At 50.5% G+C, this 18,562-nt stretch overlaps 1 protein-coding gene across 2 annotated transcripts; it reads left to right on the forward strand.

Annotated features, from left to right (window-relative positions):
- The first annotated feature begins 8,035 nt into the window (after nt 1-8,035).
- On the forward strand, nt 8,036-18,291 carry LIPG (lipase G, endothelial type). 2 transcript variants are annotated; one of them, XR_010745664.1, is made up of 10 exons: nt 8,036-8,179; nt 8,304-8,476; nt 9,467-9,646; nt 10,267-10,378; nt 11,519-11,743; nt 12,204-12,446; nt 13,042-13,162; nt 13,762-13,980; nt 14,363-14,483; nt 15,064-15,096. XR_010745664.1 is itself a non-coding variant. In XM_066338433.1 (10 exons), exons 1-10 carry the CDS (start codon nt 8,092-8,094, stop codon nt 16,720-16,722), a joined length of 1,476 nt encoding a protein of 491 aa, XP_066194530.1. In that variant the 5' UTR covers nt 8,036-8,091; the 3' UTR covers nt 16,723-18,291. The 2 variants fall into 2 exon arrangements, 1 of the variants encoding a protein (XP_066194530.1); XM_066338433.1 differs by lacking the exon at nt 14,363-14,483 and adding an exon at nt 16,701-18,291 and having other exon boundaries at nt 15,064-15,156.
- The last annotated feature ends 271 nt before the right edge of the window (nt 18,292-18,562 follow it).

The raw sequence follows: 18,562 nt of genomic DNA on the forward strand, positions 1-18,562 counted from the left end.
TTGATGATACACAGCCACATCTTGCGCAGCTTATTCCTGTCCTCAAGCTGTTTGTCACCCTTTTTCTTCACACAAAGGCCAGTGCGTAAAGGCTGTGTGTGTGGTTTAAAATACGATTGCTCTTCAGTGTGTGAATCACAGTGAAATACTGCCACAGGGTCTCCTCAACACCAGCTGAATCAGCAATCAGGACCAGAAATAGATGAAGAACTTTGCAACCATAAAACTTGGATACAAATTAACAGTAAAGGTGAGAACTAACCTATGTTTTTACAGGGCTTTGCTAAAGTAAGCGACAAATTAATTTGTTTTAATAAAAAAACTTTTCTTTCCAGGAGACGCTGAAGTGGAGTGGCATGCTCAGAGTTTCATGGGTTTGGTGTCCATCCAGATTTACAGGATCAGTTTTGAAAGCTCGAGTTTGATATAAAGTGGATTTAAGAGTGTTGAAAATTAGTAATAGAATAATAGAATGAGTTTGAGTGTAAGTTAAAGATCCATCTGTTTCTAACGCCACTGCCATGAGCAGGGACACTAGATGAGGTTGCTCCAAGCCCTTTCCAACCTGCCTCCAGACAACTGGTTTGGGAATTAGTCTGGAGAAAGTCTTTCAGAAAAGAAGGAGATGTCAACTTACTCATTATTCTGCCAAAATGCCCAACTCCAAGATTTTTTTTACCTGCTAATCACCAGAAATAATCTCAAAGCCAGAGCTCTGCCCAGTCCAGCAGAGCCATCTCAGTGGGCAGGAGAGCAACTGCTCTCGCAGTCTCTGCTGGCACTGCAGCCCAGATGAGTGTTGGGTGCACCTCACTGGTGGTACTGCCACATCCACTCCACACTTGGACCAAATATTCCTGCAGGTTTGAAGAAAAAGCATTTGGATAAGGATATGCACTCTAAAGCAAACCCTAAAGCAAACAGCTGTCCTACCAACTCCTCTCTTCACTCTCTATCAGTCCCGGGCTCCTCTTATTTTAGTATTTTTTCTTTGCTGGATGCAGGAGACCTAAAGCAGAAGCTCTGCTGATGCCTCACTGTCCACCAGCTAAAGGATCAAGTAATCACAAACTTCTGGGATGTTTCTCCAACCCCACCAAAGCAGGACCTCAGGAAGGAGCAGAAGCAAATATCCCTCTGGCCACCCACAACACCGCTGCACTGCCAATGGTTCTTGGCTCCAAGTCCGTGTTCAAGCCCAGACATGCTCAGCATTCATCCCTTCATCTTGGATGGAAAACGTGAATTTTACTTAAAAGTGTCAGAAGAGAAGAAAACACGCATAATTGCCCGGCACAGACCTAAAGGCATCCTTGTCTGGAGAGTGGATGGAGCAGGCCCACCACACACCACTGGGCCTTCTGTCTGACACAAAGCAGCCGAGCAGCCTGGATCCGTCTCACGGAGCACGGGACATGCTGGGAATGACAAGCTGAATTCCACTTGTCGCTTGGGCACAGTAAACAGGCATCGGGACACACAGAGCTCTCTCTGGCTTCCAGCCTGAGCTCCTGCACAGCCCTGCTGGCGCTAAAGGAGGGCAAGATCACTTGAAGGTCTTGCAGCAACCCAGGGACTCGTGCAAGACATGGGCAGGGCCGAAAAGAGATAAAAAACATCGTAAGAATCATTCCTGTTGCTCCAGGAAAACGGCAGAAGTGTGAAGAAGGAAGAGGAATTTTGTCTGTGGTGAAGGGTGGTCCAGAAGCAGGACTGGGCTCCTGCTGTGAGGAGGGGGCAGCCAGCAGGGATCAAAGCCTCCTGGAAACCTCCCAGTGGACGGCGATGCCTGGAGACAGGTACAAACTGTAACCCTGTGTGACAACGCTCACAAGAATTAGAATTTCTCAGGAATGCGGGGATTTATTCTTCAAGGCCCACCGTATCCGCGAGCGCTGCAGCCCAAACACTGCACCAACAGAGCATGTGTTTGATAAGAACCCAGGAACAGATGCCAGCGGATTTAATGTGGGACAGGAGGCCCATTGCAGGTTTGCAGACTGCTGGCAGGGTCAGCTGTAAATATTCCCTCACAATCAAAGGCATTCATCTAAGGATTACATGCTGGGGGCTTTGTGGTAAAGTAAATTTGCAACTAACAGGACCATTAATAGTCAGACAGTTTAGTGGGCTCGCTGGCTGCCATTTATTTTCCCCCCAGTCATTTTTACTACATCTAAATACCATGGGGATGTGGGACTTGAATGAGGTGGCTTAAGAAATCAGCTTAGAAAGAGTAGGAGAAGGGGTTACCTCCAACAAAGACAGCTCAACGGGGATCGAACAGGATATCAATAGTGGGTAAGGCTACTGAAGCATGTGAGCTGATTTCATAACCTGGTGGAGATTAGCCTCTTCTGTAAGCAAACAAACCTACACAGGGGTATGAAGTATTGGTCCTATAAAGTGTGTTCATAGAGGGGATGTATTTGAAAGGCTGAAGAGGGAAGGCAAAACTTTCTGGGGTAAGGAGTGGCCGTGAAACAAAGATACCACGGCCTGTTTTCACTGCAGTTTGATACTCTCAGAACAAAAACATCCAGAGCAGAAACTGTGCCGCAGAAATAATATGTCTCCTCTCTGCAGCAAGCACTAAGCATAAAATAATTGTGGTGTGATGGGGTGATGACAAACCAAGAGTTCCAAGGCTGAGCAGGCACAGGGTGATACAAAGATTAGCCCGGGAGGATATTTCACTGGAGAGCTGCCTCTCCAGAATCTCAGCCTTCTTGGGGTGCAGTCAGCTCTGCAACCCCTCTGATGTGGGGGTCCTTCCCAGGCCTTTGTCCCAGCTCAGGACATCCCAAGGTGGCTGCCATCCGAGCAGCCCTTCCCTCTCTCAGCTTGTTTGCTACCTCTCCTCCTCTGTCGTCTCAGAAACAAACTAGGCAGAAGGAGCCATGTGGGGAACTAGCATCAATTCCATTGGATTATACTGCCTGTGTTTTGTAATTGGAAATAGTAGCTGTTTTATAACTAGATTAAAAAAAAAAAAAAAAAGAGAGAGAGAGAGAGAGAGAGAGAGAAAGAGATCCCTTTCTCTCTTCTCCTCCTATCCTGTAAATCCTTCTCCCCTTTCCTTGGAGAATGGAAGAACCAGGCAGGAAGAATGGAGAGTGGGTAAAACACTCTCAGGTTTCTAAACGCACTCCCTGACACTGAATACCTGACCTAAAGCCATGACATCACTCTTTAGATTGTTCAAATGAGAAATCATTAATAGGAGCATCTTTACCTCTGGCTGGTTTTCACTAGCCACTTCACAAGCCCAGGAGTCACAATTTTTCCCTGACAGGAGTGTCCAAGTGTTCCACTCCTGCCTTCCCAGCGACGTGAACACAACAGGGTGCAACCTTAGCCACGGAATACTGTACAAATCCCTCCTGCAGCCACTCAAATCAGCAGTGGTACCCTGTCCTGGGCCACAGAACTCTCCCTCTGCTGCTTTTTGCACAGCAGGTCATCTGTGGGAGGACGAGGGAGGCAATCTTGGCAGCACTGTTCACGCAGAAGGCTGCTGTTGTTTTTCCTTGTTATCTCCAGAACTGCTCACACCAGAATTACTCTACCCCTACAGGTTTTTGAAGAGGTGGTGTGGTGATAAAGGTTTTCTCTTTTCCTTTAATGCTTAGCTCTTTAATGGTGTGGCCATTTCTGCAAGGAAAGCAGGTGTCTACGTGCTAATTTTAAAGACAGGGAAAAGGAGACATTCATGACAATTATTTTGCAGAAGTCTTCTGACTTCAGTCTCCTTGAAGTCGTCTCTGTCAGAGATGCTGAGCTCTGGCAGAAGACACTGACTATAACCCAGGTTTGAGATGCTCTTCCTGGTGTTGGAAGTGTCTCCGTGATGGTTGCATGGGTGTGGAAACCTCTCAAATTAAATGCTGCTGCTGTAAAACCTGTCTAATCCTTCCCTGAGAGCACCAGCAGACTTCAGACCTTTAAATATTTGGGCATGTTGATTTACCAATTTTAGCTTTTTGCTACTAAAAGAAGCTTGACTCCTCTCCTGGACCTTCTACCTCCACATTTCATGACTCTGCTACTCACCATGTCTGGTGCTGAAGGAGAAACCAGACTCAGCCACCCAGCACACACCTGCAAAGAGCTTGTGACTACAGCTGAGCGGAACATTTTTCTATTTCCTATAAAAACACTCGTAATTTCAGAAACATTCCTCTTCTGCTTTTGGACTGAATTGAGGCCTTGAGGAAATCATGTAGGAATGAATCCAGGGAGAGAGGAAGAGAGCCAGAAAGACACCCCCAAGAACAGCCACTGTCTGCACGGGCATTGCCCCCCTCATACCAGCTGAGGTAAAGCCTCTCATGTCCCTACAAGTGCTGTAACTCTCAAGCTTCTATGTATTTTAAAGTGGATTGCTATCCATTTCACCCTGGTTTATTATTTATTACTCACTGCAATGTCCAGAATTTCCATCTGGGAGCCATGAAGTCTTTTCCAGCGAAAAGCTCATCAAAACTGGGAATATTTCCTTAGAATTATTTGGCTTAACGAACCGCTATTTTCCAAGCAGCTCTGGGTGGGAGCCTCCTTCCCCTCAGGCCACAAGGGTGACGGAGAGGTCAGTGCAGAGCCACACTCTGCGAGTTGATACAATGCCCATCGCAACAGACCCTGAGCATCTCCCCAGATGATCATCACCTTTCAGCCGAAGCAGCCAGGAATTTATTTTGATGCACTTTTTCCTTGCTGTTGCTAAGCTATTCTCGCTGCTACTGTCACTCTTGGAAGCCAGAGGAAAAGACCAGGACTCCTCTTCCAGATGCTGGAGTTGCACAAACAAAAGCAGGAGCTTTACAACAGCAAGAGACAAGAAAAGGAGAATGAGAAGACGTCGTGGTTAAACCACGATAATGTCGTGGTGGTCAGCAGACTGGAAGGGGTTCGTTGACACCAGAAATATTTTTAAATGATGAGGCGTTTGGTGACGAGGCTTGGCTGATTCATTTCCTGCAAGAGTAAGTCCAGTAGTGGACAGCAGCTGAAAAATTTAGGTCCTTTCTGTTTTAGGTCAGTGCTGTCAGCTCCTCTAGGGGGACCACACAGCTGCAGAGGAGAGGCTGCATCCTCAGGACATTCTGCTCAGTCCCATGTTCCCTGAGGAACATGAGCATCATCTCCAGCCTCTGGAAACAGGACATGCTTGAGGAGATCCCAGAACATGTATTCCTCCTGCAGAGTCAGAAATTAGGAGGTTCTAGGAATGATTCCCAAAGAGGAGAGGAGTAGCAGTCCCCAGTCACAACCTGTCACACATAAGAGAAGAATAGAATAGAATAGAATAGAATAGAATAGAATAGAATAGAATAGAATAGAATAGAATAGAATAGAATAGAATAGAATATTTCAGTTGGAAGTGACCTACAATGACCATCTAATCCAACAGCTAATCCACAAGGAGTCAGGAGGTGTCTGGGCTGAGGGAGGCTCACAGAGATGTGGGGTACAAACTGAGTACCTTGACAAAGCACTGCCACAGTCAGATCAATTCTCTCCATTTGTGTCTATTGGGAGGCCTAAAGCAATTTCTGTGTGTGATTTTACATCCTTCCTTCCTTCCTTCCTTCCTTCCTTCCTTCCTTCCTTCCTTCCTTCCTTCCTTCCTTCCTTCCTTCCTTCCTTCCTTCCTTCCTTCCTTCCTTCCTTCCTTCCTTCCTTCCTTCCTTCCTTCCTTCCTTCCTTCCTTCCTTCCTTCCTTCCTTCCTTCCTTCCTTCCTTCCCTCCTTCCCTCCTTCCTTCCTTCCCTCCTTCCTGCCAGCCATCATGTTTATAGAAGAAAATCAGGAACAAACACACCACTTTCCATGCCAATCATGCAATTTTCTAATAAAACTTCTAAAGGAAAAGGAAGGGAAAACTTTTAAAGGATTTCCGTTTGACCGTGAGCATCCTGGGTGCTCCCTTCACCTTAGGGGTGGTTCTCCACACTCCTCATCTTTGCCCATCGTTTTCCTACACCTTTTTTCCTTTACCGTGGTGCCTTCTCCTTGCTTTCTTCTGTGAGTTTGGAGAGAATGAAGACCCATGGGGCTGTATGAAAAAGACTGTGACTGCCACCAAGCCCCCCACGTGTCTGCTGTGTCCCTCCGTGTCGGTGTTGGGGACTCTGCGACTGCCACCAAGCCCCCCACGTGTCCCCTGTGTCCCTCGGTGTCAGCGCTGGGGACTCTGTGACTGCCACCAAGCCCCCCACGTGTCCCCTGTGTCCCTCCGTGTCGGTATTGGGGACTCTGTGACTGCCACCAGGCCCCCCACGTGTCCCCTGTGTCCCCCGGGGATCAGTGACGGAGGCTATGCGACTGCCACCAAGCCCCCCACGTGTCCTCTGTGTCCCTTGGGGGTCGGTCCCGGGGACTCTGTGACTGCCACCAAGCCCCCCACATGTCCTCTGTGTCCCTCGGTGTCGGTCCCGGGGACTCTGTGACTGCCACCAAGCCCCCCACGTGTCCCCTGTGTCCCTAGATGGTCGGTCCCGCGGACTCTGTGACTGCCACCAAGCCCCCCCCGTGTCCCCTGTGTCCCTCCGTGTCGGTATTGGGGACTCTGCGACTGCCACCAAGCCCCCCACGTGTCCCCTGTGTCCCCCGGGGATCAGTGACGGAGGCTATGCGACCGCCACCAAGCCCCCCACGTGTCCCCTGTGTCCCTCGATGCCATTGCTGGGGACTCTGAGTCCCACCAAGTCCCCCACGTGTCACCTGTGTCCCTAGAGGGTCGGTCCCGGGGACTCTGTGACTGCCACCAAGCCCCCCACGTGTCCCCTGTGTCCCTCCGTGTCGGTATTGGGGACTCTGCGACTGCCACCAAGCCCCCCACGTGTCCTCTGTGTCCCCCGGGGATCAGTGACGGAGGCTATGCGACTGCCACCAGGCCCCCCACGTGTCCCCTGTGTCCCTCGATGTCATTGCTGGGGACTCTGAGTCCCACCAAGCCCCCCACGTGTCCCCTGTGTCCCCCGGGGATCAGTGACGGAGGCTATGCGACCGCCACCAAGCCCCCCACGTGTCCCCTGTGTCCCTCGATGCCATTGCTGGGGACTCTGTGACTGCCACCAAGCCCCCCACGTGTCCCCTGTGTCCCCCGGGGATCAGTGACGGAGGCTATGCGACTGTCACCAAGCCCCCCACGTGTCCCCTGTGTCCCTCGGTGTCGGTGTTGGGGACTCTGTGACTGCCACCAAGCCCCCCCCGTGTCCCCTGTGTCCCTCCGTGTCGGTGTTGGGGACTCTGTGACTGCCACCAAGCCCCCCACGTGTCCCCTGTGTCCCTCCGTGTCGGTGTTGGGGACTCTGTGACTGCCACCAAGCCCCCCACGTGTCCCCTGTGTCCCCCGAGGGTCGGTCCCGGGGACTCTGTGACTGCCACCAAGCCCCCCACGTGTCCCCTGTGTCCCTCGATGTCAGCGCTGGGGACTCTGTGACTGCCACCAAGCCCCCCCCGTGTCCCCTGTGTCCCTCCGTGTCGGTGTTGGGGACTCTGCGACTGCCACCAAGCCCCCCACGTGTCCTCTGTGTCCCCCGGGGATCAGTGACGGAGGCTATGCGACCGCCACCAGGCCCCCCACGTGTCCCCTGTGTCCCTCGATGTCATTGCTGGGGACTCTGAGTCCCACCAAGCCCCCCACGTGTCCCCTGTGTCCCTCCGTGTCGGTATTGGGGACTCTGCGACTGCCACCAAGCCCCCCACGTGTCCCCTGTGTCCCTCCGTGTCGGTATTGGGGACTCTGCGACTGCCACCAAGCCCCCCACGTGTCCCCTGTGTCCCCCGGGGATCAGTGACGGAGGCTATGCGACTGCCACCAAGCCCCCCACGTGTCCCCTGTGTCCCGCCGGGGTCGGTACCGGGGACTCTGTGACCGCCACCGGGTCCCCCCGCGGGGCGTGGCCTCTCATTCATGCCCACCTGACGTCACGGGGGGCGTGACCAATGGGAGCGGCGGGTTGGCCCCGCCCATGGTGCCACTAAAAGCGGGGCGCCGCCGCCGCGCGTCCCTCCGAGCGTGTGTCCATCCATTCCATTCATCCCTGCCCCGCTCCAGCGCTCCGTCCGGCCGCCCTGCCGAGCCATGAGGAGACTCTTCCTGCTGCTGTGCAGCGCCGTGTCGTGCTGCGTGGCGGCGCGGGGCGCGGAGGCGGCGCAGCCCGCGGCGGGAGGTGGGTGAGCGCGGTCCCACGCGGGACCGGGGGAGCGGCGGAGCGGCGGAGCGGGTTCGTCCCCTGGCGGGGAAAGGCGGGCTGCGAGGCGCTTTGCTGACCCTTCTCTCCCGCGGGCTCGCAGATGGCAGCGCGGAGCGTGTGCCGGCGGAGAAGGCGCGGGTGAAGTTCGGGCTCCGCTCCTCGCCGGACGCCGGTGAGGATGGTTGCGCGCTCGCCATCGGCCAGCGCCAGTGCCTGGAGGATTGCAAGTTCAACGTGACAGCTAAAACCTTCTTCATCATTCACGGCTGGACGGTAAGTGTGAAGGATCCTGGGCGACGCTTAGTCTGCCCGCTCAGAGAGAGCAAACTGCCCTGCGAGTGGGCTGTGTCTGCAGAACATTTATTTTCAGGAATTTCTTTGACTGCCTCATCGCTGAAGGTGTTCGAGGCCGAACTGGACGGCACTTTGAACAACCTTTTCTAGTGGAAGGTGTCTCTGTCCGTGGCAGGGGAGTTCAAATTAGATGATCTTTAAGGTCCTTTCCTACCCATACCATTCTAGAATTCTGTGAATAGGAATTTGAGAAAACTTTTCATGTTCTGAGCACGATGGTCTCTTAAAAGATGCACCTCTGTTGAGATCTCTGCAGCAAAGTGTTGAGGGTGAGGCTCAGGAACTCTGAAATCACCCAACTCATTCATGACTGCTCAAGATCGCTTCATAGCTGTGTAAAGTGAACATGGCACTAAAATCCAACTGACTGACCACTACGAATGTGACACTTGGCTTGACAGGCATGTGTATAGACCTTCTGTAATCGCAGCTGAGTGCCCAGCCCTGACGTCTGCTATGTGGTCCCCTTGATAAAGAAACAAGAGGGCACGCAGACTTTATCAAGCTTTTTAATTCTGCATTTGATGAGGCTGAGTGTGTGGCACACAAGGGGACTTATCAGCTCTGCCGGGGCTTACGCAAACCACGCTGCCAGGTCTGGTGAATAATTTTGCAATCCGTCAGAATTTCTGAAACTCTTGAGAAAAAGTGCGATAAGGTGGCACGTAACAAATGCCTCTCCCTCCTGCCCCAAAAGGCAAGTGGGTAATTACAGCCAGAGTCTCTCAAAACCTGTTTTTCTTACTCCGTTGCATGCATGCTCTTACTGCATCGCTGAGAGGTAATGGGGCTTGCAGAGGAGCAGCATGCAGCTGGAGCAGCATATGTAAATGACATGCTAATAACTTTACTGTGGATGTGTCATCTTGGTCCTGCGAGCTGGAAACCGACACCTGAATCTCTTTCTAGATGAGTGGCATGTTCGAAACCTGGCTTGACAGCTTGGTGTCAGCTCTGCAGGAGCGGGAGAAGGATGCCAACGTGGTCGTGGTGGACTGGCTCTCCCTTGCCCACCAGCTCTACACCGATGCCGTGAACAACACGCAGATTGTTGGAAAAACCATAGCCAGGTTGCTTGACTGGTTACAGGTAGTGCAAGCTAGCAGCAGCCTCTGTTGTAATGCTCGGGTGAGGAGGGACTGTTGCACAAGGCTGCGGAGCGTTCACCAGCTCCGAGGCTCACCAGCGGGGCAGGCAGTGCTGGAACACCCAGGGCTTGGCCAGGTGATGGCTCATAGCTGCAGTGCTGCTGCCCTGCCTCTCTGGAGATGCAGCCTTGCAGCGTGCTCGGGGCAGGGGTGCTGCAGTGCTGCAGTGCTGGCTCCGGTTTGGGAGTGCTCCCTGAGCCAAGTGAACTCGGGAGTTGGGCGCTCAGAGCTGGCAGGAGGGCGGGGAAGGAGAGGGAGAGGTCCATGGTGCTGCACTTGGCACCTGAGGCCACGGCCAGGGCTCAGCCTGCTGGCAGCTCCCAGGGGAAAGTTTTACTCTTTGTGATAAAGGATATCGTGACTGGGGCTGGAGCACGGGTAAACCACAAGCGCCATCCAAACCGTTCCACTTCGTCTTGATGAAATGCAAAATGAAGCGTGCTTATCTGCCCCCTCCGTCCAATCTCTTCTTGGAGCTGGACTTCATCTGGTGCTCCTTCTGTCTGCAGGAATATGCACAGAAAGACGGGATCAAACTCTCATATTTTCTTTTCCTTGCAGGAAAACCCCCTCTTCAAGCTTGAGAATGTCCACCTGATTGGGTACAGCCTGGGTGCCCATGTGGCTGGCTTTGCTGGTAACCACGTCCATGGCACTATAGGCAGAATTACAGGCGAGTGTCTTTTTCAAGCAGTCTCCCCCCTTTCCTTTCTGGCAGCGAGTTTCCCCGAAGAGGCTCGTTTCCTGTCTTGCTGCAGTGTTGTTTTGGTGTTACTCTTCCAGAAATGACAAGTTTTCTACTTGTGGCACCAGTGCAAAGCACAGGTCTCTTGACATCAATTGTAACAGGGCTTCCATGAAAAAAAACACCTTACCCACGATAAACTGTTCCTGGGTTTAGTTGAATTTAAATGTAGGTTCGAAAAAAGTCCAGATCAGGTTCTTACTATCCAAATGCTATTCCTCTGAGTGATAGTGTTTTTTTAATTATAGCTCATAAACTAATGGAAGTGAGAGCTGTTGGGTGCTGTTTGTCCCACAGGATGTCTGATTTAAAAAAAAAAAAAAATCTAACAACTCTAACCCCTCATTCTGTCATTCTGGAAATATCTGAAGGGTTTGCTTCCAGCTCCAGAGGAAAGCTGATATCAACATGTGAGAACTTAGGGCATAGTACAAGGGGTTGCATTAAGGATTTACATGTGACACTGGCAGTGAGAATTCCACAAAGCCTGGCAATAAATGTCAGTATTTAGTTAATCAGAGGGGGCGGGGTGAAGCAAACTACCTAACAGTCAAGTTGTAGAAATGCTCTGGAGTGCAGCTTCTGGCTGGGGGTGAGGCTCAGGGGTTAACAGAGCATCCCAAACCTATCATGGGATCTCAGATGCAGGGGGTTCCTGGCTGCTGGCTAAATTGTGTTAGTCTCTCCCATATGTGCAGTCTGAAAACAGACTAAATGTCACCAAGACAGCTTTGGCTGCCCCTGGGGTGTTAAACCTCTTCTGGAGCTGCTTGGAGCTGCCTCTTGAATCATCTCTTCCCCATGACCTGGTGAAGGCTCTTTGCTTCCAACAGGCAATGTGATCATGGTGTTGCTATTGGGTTGTATTGCCCCAAAAGTGGAGCAGGACATCTTTATTTGTTCCCTCAGTGAGCCCATGGTGAGGACATCTTAGGGGACTGTACCTGCAATGAGGCTGGGGCTGTCTGTGTATCAGCTGGTGAGGAGACCTGCCAGCAGCAGGCTTCTGGCTATATTCTGCACAAAAATACCCAATTTCATACCTGCTTCCATGTGTTCTGGCTCCAGGCTTGGATCCTGCTGGCCCCATGTTTGAGGGAGTGGACCCCAGCAGGCGCCTCTCCCCTGATGATGCCAACTTTGTGGATGTCCTTCACACCTACACCAGGGAAACGCTAGGTGTTAGCATTGGGATCCAGATGCCTGTGGGACACATTGACATCTACCCCAACGGGGGAGACTTCCAGCCTGGCTGTGGCCTCAGTGATGTCTTGGGAGCCATTGCCTATGGGAGTAAGTTCTCTTTACCTTCTGCCTCTGGTCAGTGTAGATTTCTCACAAATAGACCTGGGTTGATGCTGGGGGATGATCTTTTTTATGAAAGAAAAGAAAACCATTTTCTCCTTCTAAACTGTCTGGAATAAACTCCTAAACCACTTTCCTTCTAAACTACCAGAGATGGTTGCTAGAAACTATAGCTGCTTTAAGCTCAGAAGTATATTCTCACTCCAACACCTGATCATGATCTGTGGTCTTATGGTGGGACCAGGCTCCTCTTAAAGCTCTCAGGGGAGGGACTAAGTGAGCATCTCTCACTAACGAACCTGAATTGCTGCTGTGGGAAAACTGTTGAAGTTTGGCCACACTCAGCTCATGTTGTACTGCAGAAAGGCATAACTCACTTTGTCTTGTGTGCTGCTGGGGTGACGACTGCTTAAACCGGCCACAAACCCTTGCAACTCTGCCTCCCCAGCAATTGGTGAAGTTGTTAAATGCGAGCACGAGCGGTCTGTGCACCTCTTCGTGGACTCCCTGGTGAACCAGGACAAGCAGAGCTTCGCCTTCCAGTGCACCGACTCCAGCCGCTTCAAGAAGGGGATCTGCCTGAGCTGCCGCAAGAACCGCTGCAACGGCATCGGCTACAACGCCCGCAGGATCCGGCACAAGAGGAACAGCAAGATGTACCTGAAAACCAGGGCTGACATGCCCTTCAAAGGTAGGCCTCCCCTCCCGGGAGGAGCACGGCCTCGCCATGGGAGCAGCAGAGTTGGGGTAGGGGAGGATGCAGAGGTGGAGGAGAAGCGTCGGCCCAAAACCGCGCAGCTCTGGTGGTGGTGGCACCCGGCTGCACTGCTGTCCTGGGGCATCACTGCCCTCTTCCCTGTGGGATCACTGCTCTTCTTCCTCCCTGTGGGATCACTGCCCTCCTTCCTCCCTGTGGGATCACTGCCTTCCTTCCTCCCTTGGGATCACTGCCCTCCTTCCTCCCTGTGGGATCACTGCTCTTCTTCCTCCCTGTGGGATCACTGCCCTCCTTCCTCCCTGTGGAATCAGCCCACAGCAATGCTCTTCCCTCAAGCAGAGCTGCAGTTCACCTGCTGGGCTTGCTAAACTCCACCTCAGAGCAATGTAAGGGCTGGGGAGGCATCCCCAGAGTGGGCCTGCTGCTGTTGTTGTGTACAACTCAAATTTGTAATCAGTAAAGGCAGGAAAAAGTGATCGGTGCTGTCTCACTAGAGGAAGGGTCTGGTCTTTGCTGGCCAACACTGTTTCACACATGGTTCCATCTCTGCTCTCCCCTTTCTCTCCAGTCTACCACTACCAGATGAAAATGCACGTCTTCAGCTACAAGGACTTGGGAGAGGTTGATCCCACCTTCTCTGTCACCCTCCACGGCACCAGTGGGGACTCTGAGCCCCTCTCTTTAGAAATGTGAGTCATCTGCCTTTTGTGTTTTTACCTTAGCAAGAAGGGCACAGGGACTAAACAGGACAGCAGCATTCTGTTTCCTCTGCCAACACTGGCCTTGCATCCCAGCCTAGCAGCATCACTTCATCATCTTTCAAAAATATCCTCATTAAGTAGCTGAATTATAATTTATTACTGGCTGGATTGAGAACATTTTAATGTGCCCAGTCCCGTTTTAGCCTTCATGGCTTGCTGCATTTTTTTGAAAGAAAAAAGGGGGTGTTTTTTTGGTTGGTTGGTTTGCTTTTCCCCTCCACCATTTGGGCATAATCTGAAATGTCTCTGGGGGCACTGCTGACCTCATTTAGCCTCTCCCAAAAGAAGGACCAGGCACAAAGCCCACCTTTAAGTTATGGAAGGATGGCCAAGCTAAGGACACAACACACTGTGTGGGACCAGCTCTCTGAGCTCGAGTCAGTGTGATCAGTAATTAACTGGTGACAGTTGAATGTGCAGCACTTGATAAGCTGCAGGGGCTCTGTTAAACTCCTGGCATGGAACAAAGGAGCACCTGGCATGCTTCCATAAGGAAAAAAATGCCGAGTCTCTGCCTCTCTTTCCAGGCTTGATCTAATTGGCCTAAACGCCACGAACACCTTCCTGGTTTATACTGAGGAAGACATGGGTGAACTTCTGAAAATAAAGCTCACCTGGGAGGGGACGTCTCAGTCTTGGTATGATCTGTGGAAAGAGCTGAGGAGCTACTGGTACAGGCCCGTGAATTCCTCCCAGGAGCTCCACATCAGGCGAATACGTGTGAAATCTGGGGAAACACAACAGAGGTAATAATTGGGCCTGGCTGCGTGTGAACTGACCTGGAATTTCATCCCAGAATAGAGAGAAAAAAAAAAAAACAAAAGTCAGTGCCTTGCATGTGGTTGGCATCCTGAGCTGCCTTTTGTTTTTGGTGTCACCAGCTGTTGGTCCCTTGTGCTGTGAGAGAGCAGGTTGCTGTCCAGCATGAAGCTACAAACAGCCTTTAGGCAAAACCGGTCACTACAGAGCAGATTTGGGATATTCTTTTGCTTTATTTTAATAAATACTGTGGGGTCCACTGGGGGGCTAAATTGATGTGCCTCGAGGGGATTTAGATTGTACCTGAAGTGTTAAAATGCTGAGCGCCAAAAGCACTGAAGCATGGATGGTCACGGCTGTAATTTACAGGCCTAACGTGCTGATTTGGCACAACCAGCAGGACCTAAAACTGCAGCCAACAACATGGTGACACCAGCCCCTCAAGCACTGCATTGCTCCTGCTGGGATCTGGCAAGAGGATTGGAACTAGGTGATTTTTAAGGGCCCTTCCAAACCCACCCCATTTCTCTGGATCGTAGAATTGACCGTAGAATTCTAGTGGAAGGTTCTCTACCCCATGGCAGGGATGATTTTTAAGGTTCCATCCCACCCAAATCATTCTCAGATTCTATGATTCTCTGCAAATGGAAAATTACCTGAGCACCCAAAAATTACTGAAGTTGTTAAGCACGTAGCATGGCACTCCCACATCTTCTGTTAATATTGTTCTGAGGGTAACCCAGATCTGTCAAAGAGCAGCAGTTGACACTGACAGTTTCCCACATTTCTCAGAGCTTTAAACAGGCATCACCTGCCATCTGTAAGGTATTCTGCATCCTGGCTTCTATGAGATGTAAGGGGGGTAGAAGTGAAGCAAAGGATGCCCAGATAAAATATTGAAGTAGAAAATAAAACAGCCACTTAATGGGCTGATGGGGTATCAAGATGTTCTGTGGGATGCGTGGCTAATCAAACAACTTGTCCTAGAACTAGTTGAAGTCCATATTACTTGTTAATTGTTAATCATGGAGACAGCAAGTACCTTGACTTCTGATTCCTCCTCCTCCTAGGTTTGCTTTCTGTGTGGAGGACTCCCAGCTAACCAGTATATCTCCTGGCAAAGAGCTCTGGTTTGTCAAGTGCACAGAGGAATGGCAGAAAAGGTATGGAAATCAGTCAAGAGAAAATCTGTGGCTTGGCTGGGATGAGTGGAACCCTTTTTTTTTTTTTTTTTTTAAGACTTCTGAAACTTCTTTTTCTCTCAAAAAAGCTATGGAATTCTAGCCTAAGATTCACAGCTACCAGTCTTAATTTTCATGTATACCATATCTGTTGTCCTCCCTTGTGACCTTGGGTTGTCACCTTGTACCTTTACATGTTTACTGCCAAGTGGGTGTATCACAGTCCTCGGTAGGTGCTAAAGTCAGGTGCCACAGTGCCCCAGATGTGTGCAATAGGAGAAAGGTAACCAAGAGTCATCTATTAAGTGCCCTGTAAAACAAGGGGAAGCTGGGAGGAGTGCAGGGCTTTGCCTCAAAGTTCTTTTCAGTCTGGTGGAAGACCTTGAGCCACCAAGAAATCGCTTGGTTAAAGTTTGAGCTCAGCTGCATGAGGAGACACAGGTGAGGACTTGCCAAGGTGTTACAGCCCTGAATCCTACAGCTTCACCTCCAGGCCTGCTGATCTCCTCTGGCTCAGGACAGTGCCAACTCTGCCACTGCCAAAGCAGCTCAGCCTTGCTTAACCTCTGGGGGACTTCCTAGACACACAGGACAATCCTCAGACCATGACTTCCAGAAAGTCTGGTCCCAGCAGTGACAGCCTGATTGCCTCGGATGCCTCCAGGCATGTTTTCAATGAATTCCTGCTCATCTGACTAAATGATACTTTCCTTTGGATTCAGCCCAGCCTTTTCGCCCTCTCTTAAATTTCAGTTTGTAGACTTGGAGCTTTGTCACTTCTAATCCAGAGGACAAAGTGCTTGTTAGGACTAGCAGAGCTGCGTGGAAGTCGAGCTTTGCACAGCCTTCCTGGGCAGCAGAACTCAGAAATGTGAGCTGGTCCCATTCCAGATTTGGCAGAAACCACCGAGCTGTGCTGTGCATGGTAGCAAACAATTCTGTGAATGAAACCCCTGTGCAAAAAACTTGTTGCCCTGCCACAAGTCTCGAAAGATCGAGTAAACATTCCTGCAGGTACAATAAAAGGCTGTTTTGATATGCTACTTGGTAACCCCCATAAAACAGAATTGCTGGCAGATGTGCCCTTCCTGCTTGCTCGTGCAGTACAGTCTGTGCACGAGGCAGAGGAGCTGAGCTCAGCCCCAGCACACCATTTTTTTCTAGGAAGTGATCCTTCCTCCCAGAAATCGTGAGTGATTACTTGCTGTTCAGATCTCTGTTTCTGCCAAGTCAGTGCTATGTAATAGCTCCCTCCTTGGAGACTGAGCCTGCAAACATCTGTCCTTCCCAAATGGAGCTGCACAGGCAGGGTCTAGCACAAGTAATTTCTGCTTGCAGTCTGCATAGTGTCTGCTGCAGGCTCTCACTGAGTAGCTACTGGGCAAAGCACAGCTTTGACAGAATAAAACACCAACTGTGCTGACCAAACCTGTTCTTGGCACTCCACGAGTTCTTAGAAATTCTCCATTACTCCTCTTAACTTCTGCGTTTAACTAGGTTTCTCTTTTGCTCTCTGTTTTCCCCAGATCTGTCTCAAATCTGCTCTGAAGGCTTCTCTAAACACTCACAACCAAGCAACCTAGGTGCATGAAGACCACGCAGGTGGCAAGATGCTCTGGGAGAAACCTGGCTTGGTAGCACTTAAAAGAAACTAGCTCCTCAGGACAAAACATCTTGGATTGGATGCAAGAAACTGGGGAGCGACTCGTGACCCGTGGTCCTAGACCTAGAACAACTAAAACTCCGTTTTCCCTTTCCCAAGGAGCCTGTTTTTAATGCATTTAACTTTACACTGACCTGTTACACGCTGCATTTTCCCTTCCCTGCTCCCATTAACCGGGACTATGGATGAGATCTTCACAGACTGAAACCTCAGCAATGATCTTCTGGTCTGCCTGCCAGTGGAGTTGAGAAGACAAATAACCACGCTAACTGCCTGTCAGACTGCGGGTGACAGAGCTGCCAAGGACAAATTAGCACCTAGGGTAGGAGTTTCCACGGTCCTGTAGCGCTGTGGGAAGGTGAGACCAGCACAGGTCAGGTGTGTGGGGTTGTCCAGGGAAGGGCTGGGGATAAGCACGATGCCACTTAACTTCAAACTGTCCTTTGCTTGCCTTAAAAAAAAAAAATAGTCTGTTCTGATACTGCGATGTCTATTTTCCTGACATATGGCCTGGTGAGAAAGCAGAGCTCTGTCCTCCCTGTGCCTGGGGCAGGACACGGTGCAGGTGATGGTGGTGGTGGTGGTGGCAGCTGCCCCTCTCTGCCTGCTCAGTGTCACTTCTGGGTCAGTCCCCTCCTCTGCCCAGTCCCAAGTTCAGATCCATTTTGAGGGGCAAAGAGCAGCTGCCCTCGTACTGATCACAGGGATGGAGGAAGGCAGAGCACCGTGCTGCCTCAGGAGAGCTTTGCACCACTCCTTTTAACTGCTGAGGATGTGCTCCCCTCTGCTCAGAAGCTGTTGTAATATCAATGCATCATTAAGGCCTTAGAGTGAAGTGCCAAACATCCTGTCCATGAGTGTTGCAACACCCCGGCTGGATTCCCTGGTCCCAAGTGATCTTGGCTTTGCTTTGAGTTGGACAGACTCTACAGCTGTCCTGTTTGCTACAGCAGAGTGAGCCTTGTCAGTTGCTGAAATAGTTTTGGTTTGATTGTTTGTTTTTATTTTTTTTTATTTTTTCTTTTTTTCCTTTCTGGAAGGAGATTTGTTATAATGACCCTTGAGCTTTTGGCATGCAGAAAGGCAATCTCAAAAATGGTGTTGCCAGGTGGTGCACTGAGTTCTGAAGTCTTAGCAAGTCATTCTGAGGCCTGCAAACCTCTTTTCAGCTTTTGTAGAGCTTCACTCCAACCAAAGCAAGCACATTTGGGGATATTTTATCATGGTTTTATGAAAAGACTTTGATAACTGATACCTTTGGTAAGGATCTATGACTTGTTGCCATGCCATACTTAGAGAAGTTTCGAAGCCCTATTTGTATATTGTGGTTTTTGTATGACTTAAAAAATAATTTATTTGTCATATTGTATATATGTAAAGTTTTAAACGTTTTGGTTTTGAGTAACAGTTTTTATAAGCCTTGAGATCAAAAATAAAGGGCTCTGTGAAAATCAGTGAAGTCTTGTTATTGATCACAGAATCATTTAGATAAGAAAGACCCTCCAATAACATAGTCCCAACCCTGCCCCCAGCACTGCCAAGGCCACCCCAAAGTGCCACATCCTCACACCTCCAGGCATGAGGACTCCACCTGGGCACAGCTGCCCATTTCCATGAAGAAATTTTCCCTAATTTCAAGCCTAAACCTGCCCTGGCCCATCCTGAGCCGTTCCCTCTCCTCCTGTCCCTGTTCCCTGGGAGCACAGCCCGACCCCCCCGGCTGTC

Source organism: Sylvia atricapilla, chromosome Z (genome assembly GCF_009819655.1).
Source record: "Sylvia atricapilla isolate bSylAtr1 chromosome Z, bSylAtr1.pri, whole genome shotgun sequence".
Taxonomy (NCBI): domain Eukaryota; kingdom Metazoa; phylum Chordata; class Aves; order Passeriformes; family Sylviidae; genus Sylvia; species Sylvia atricapilla.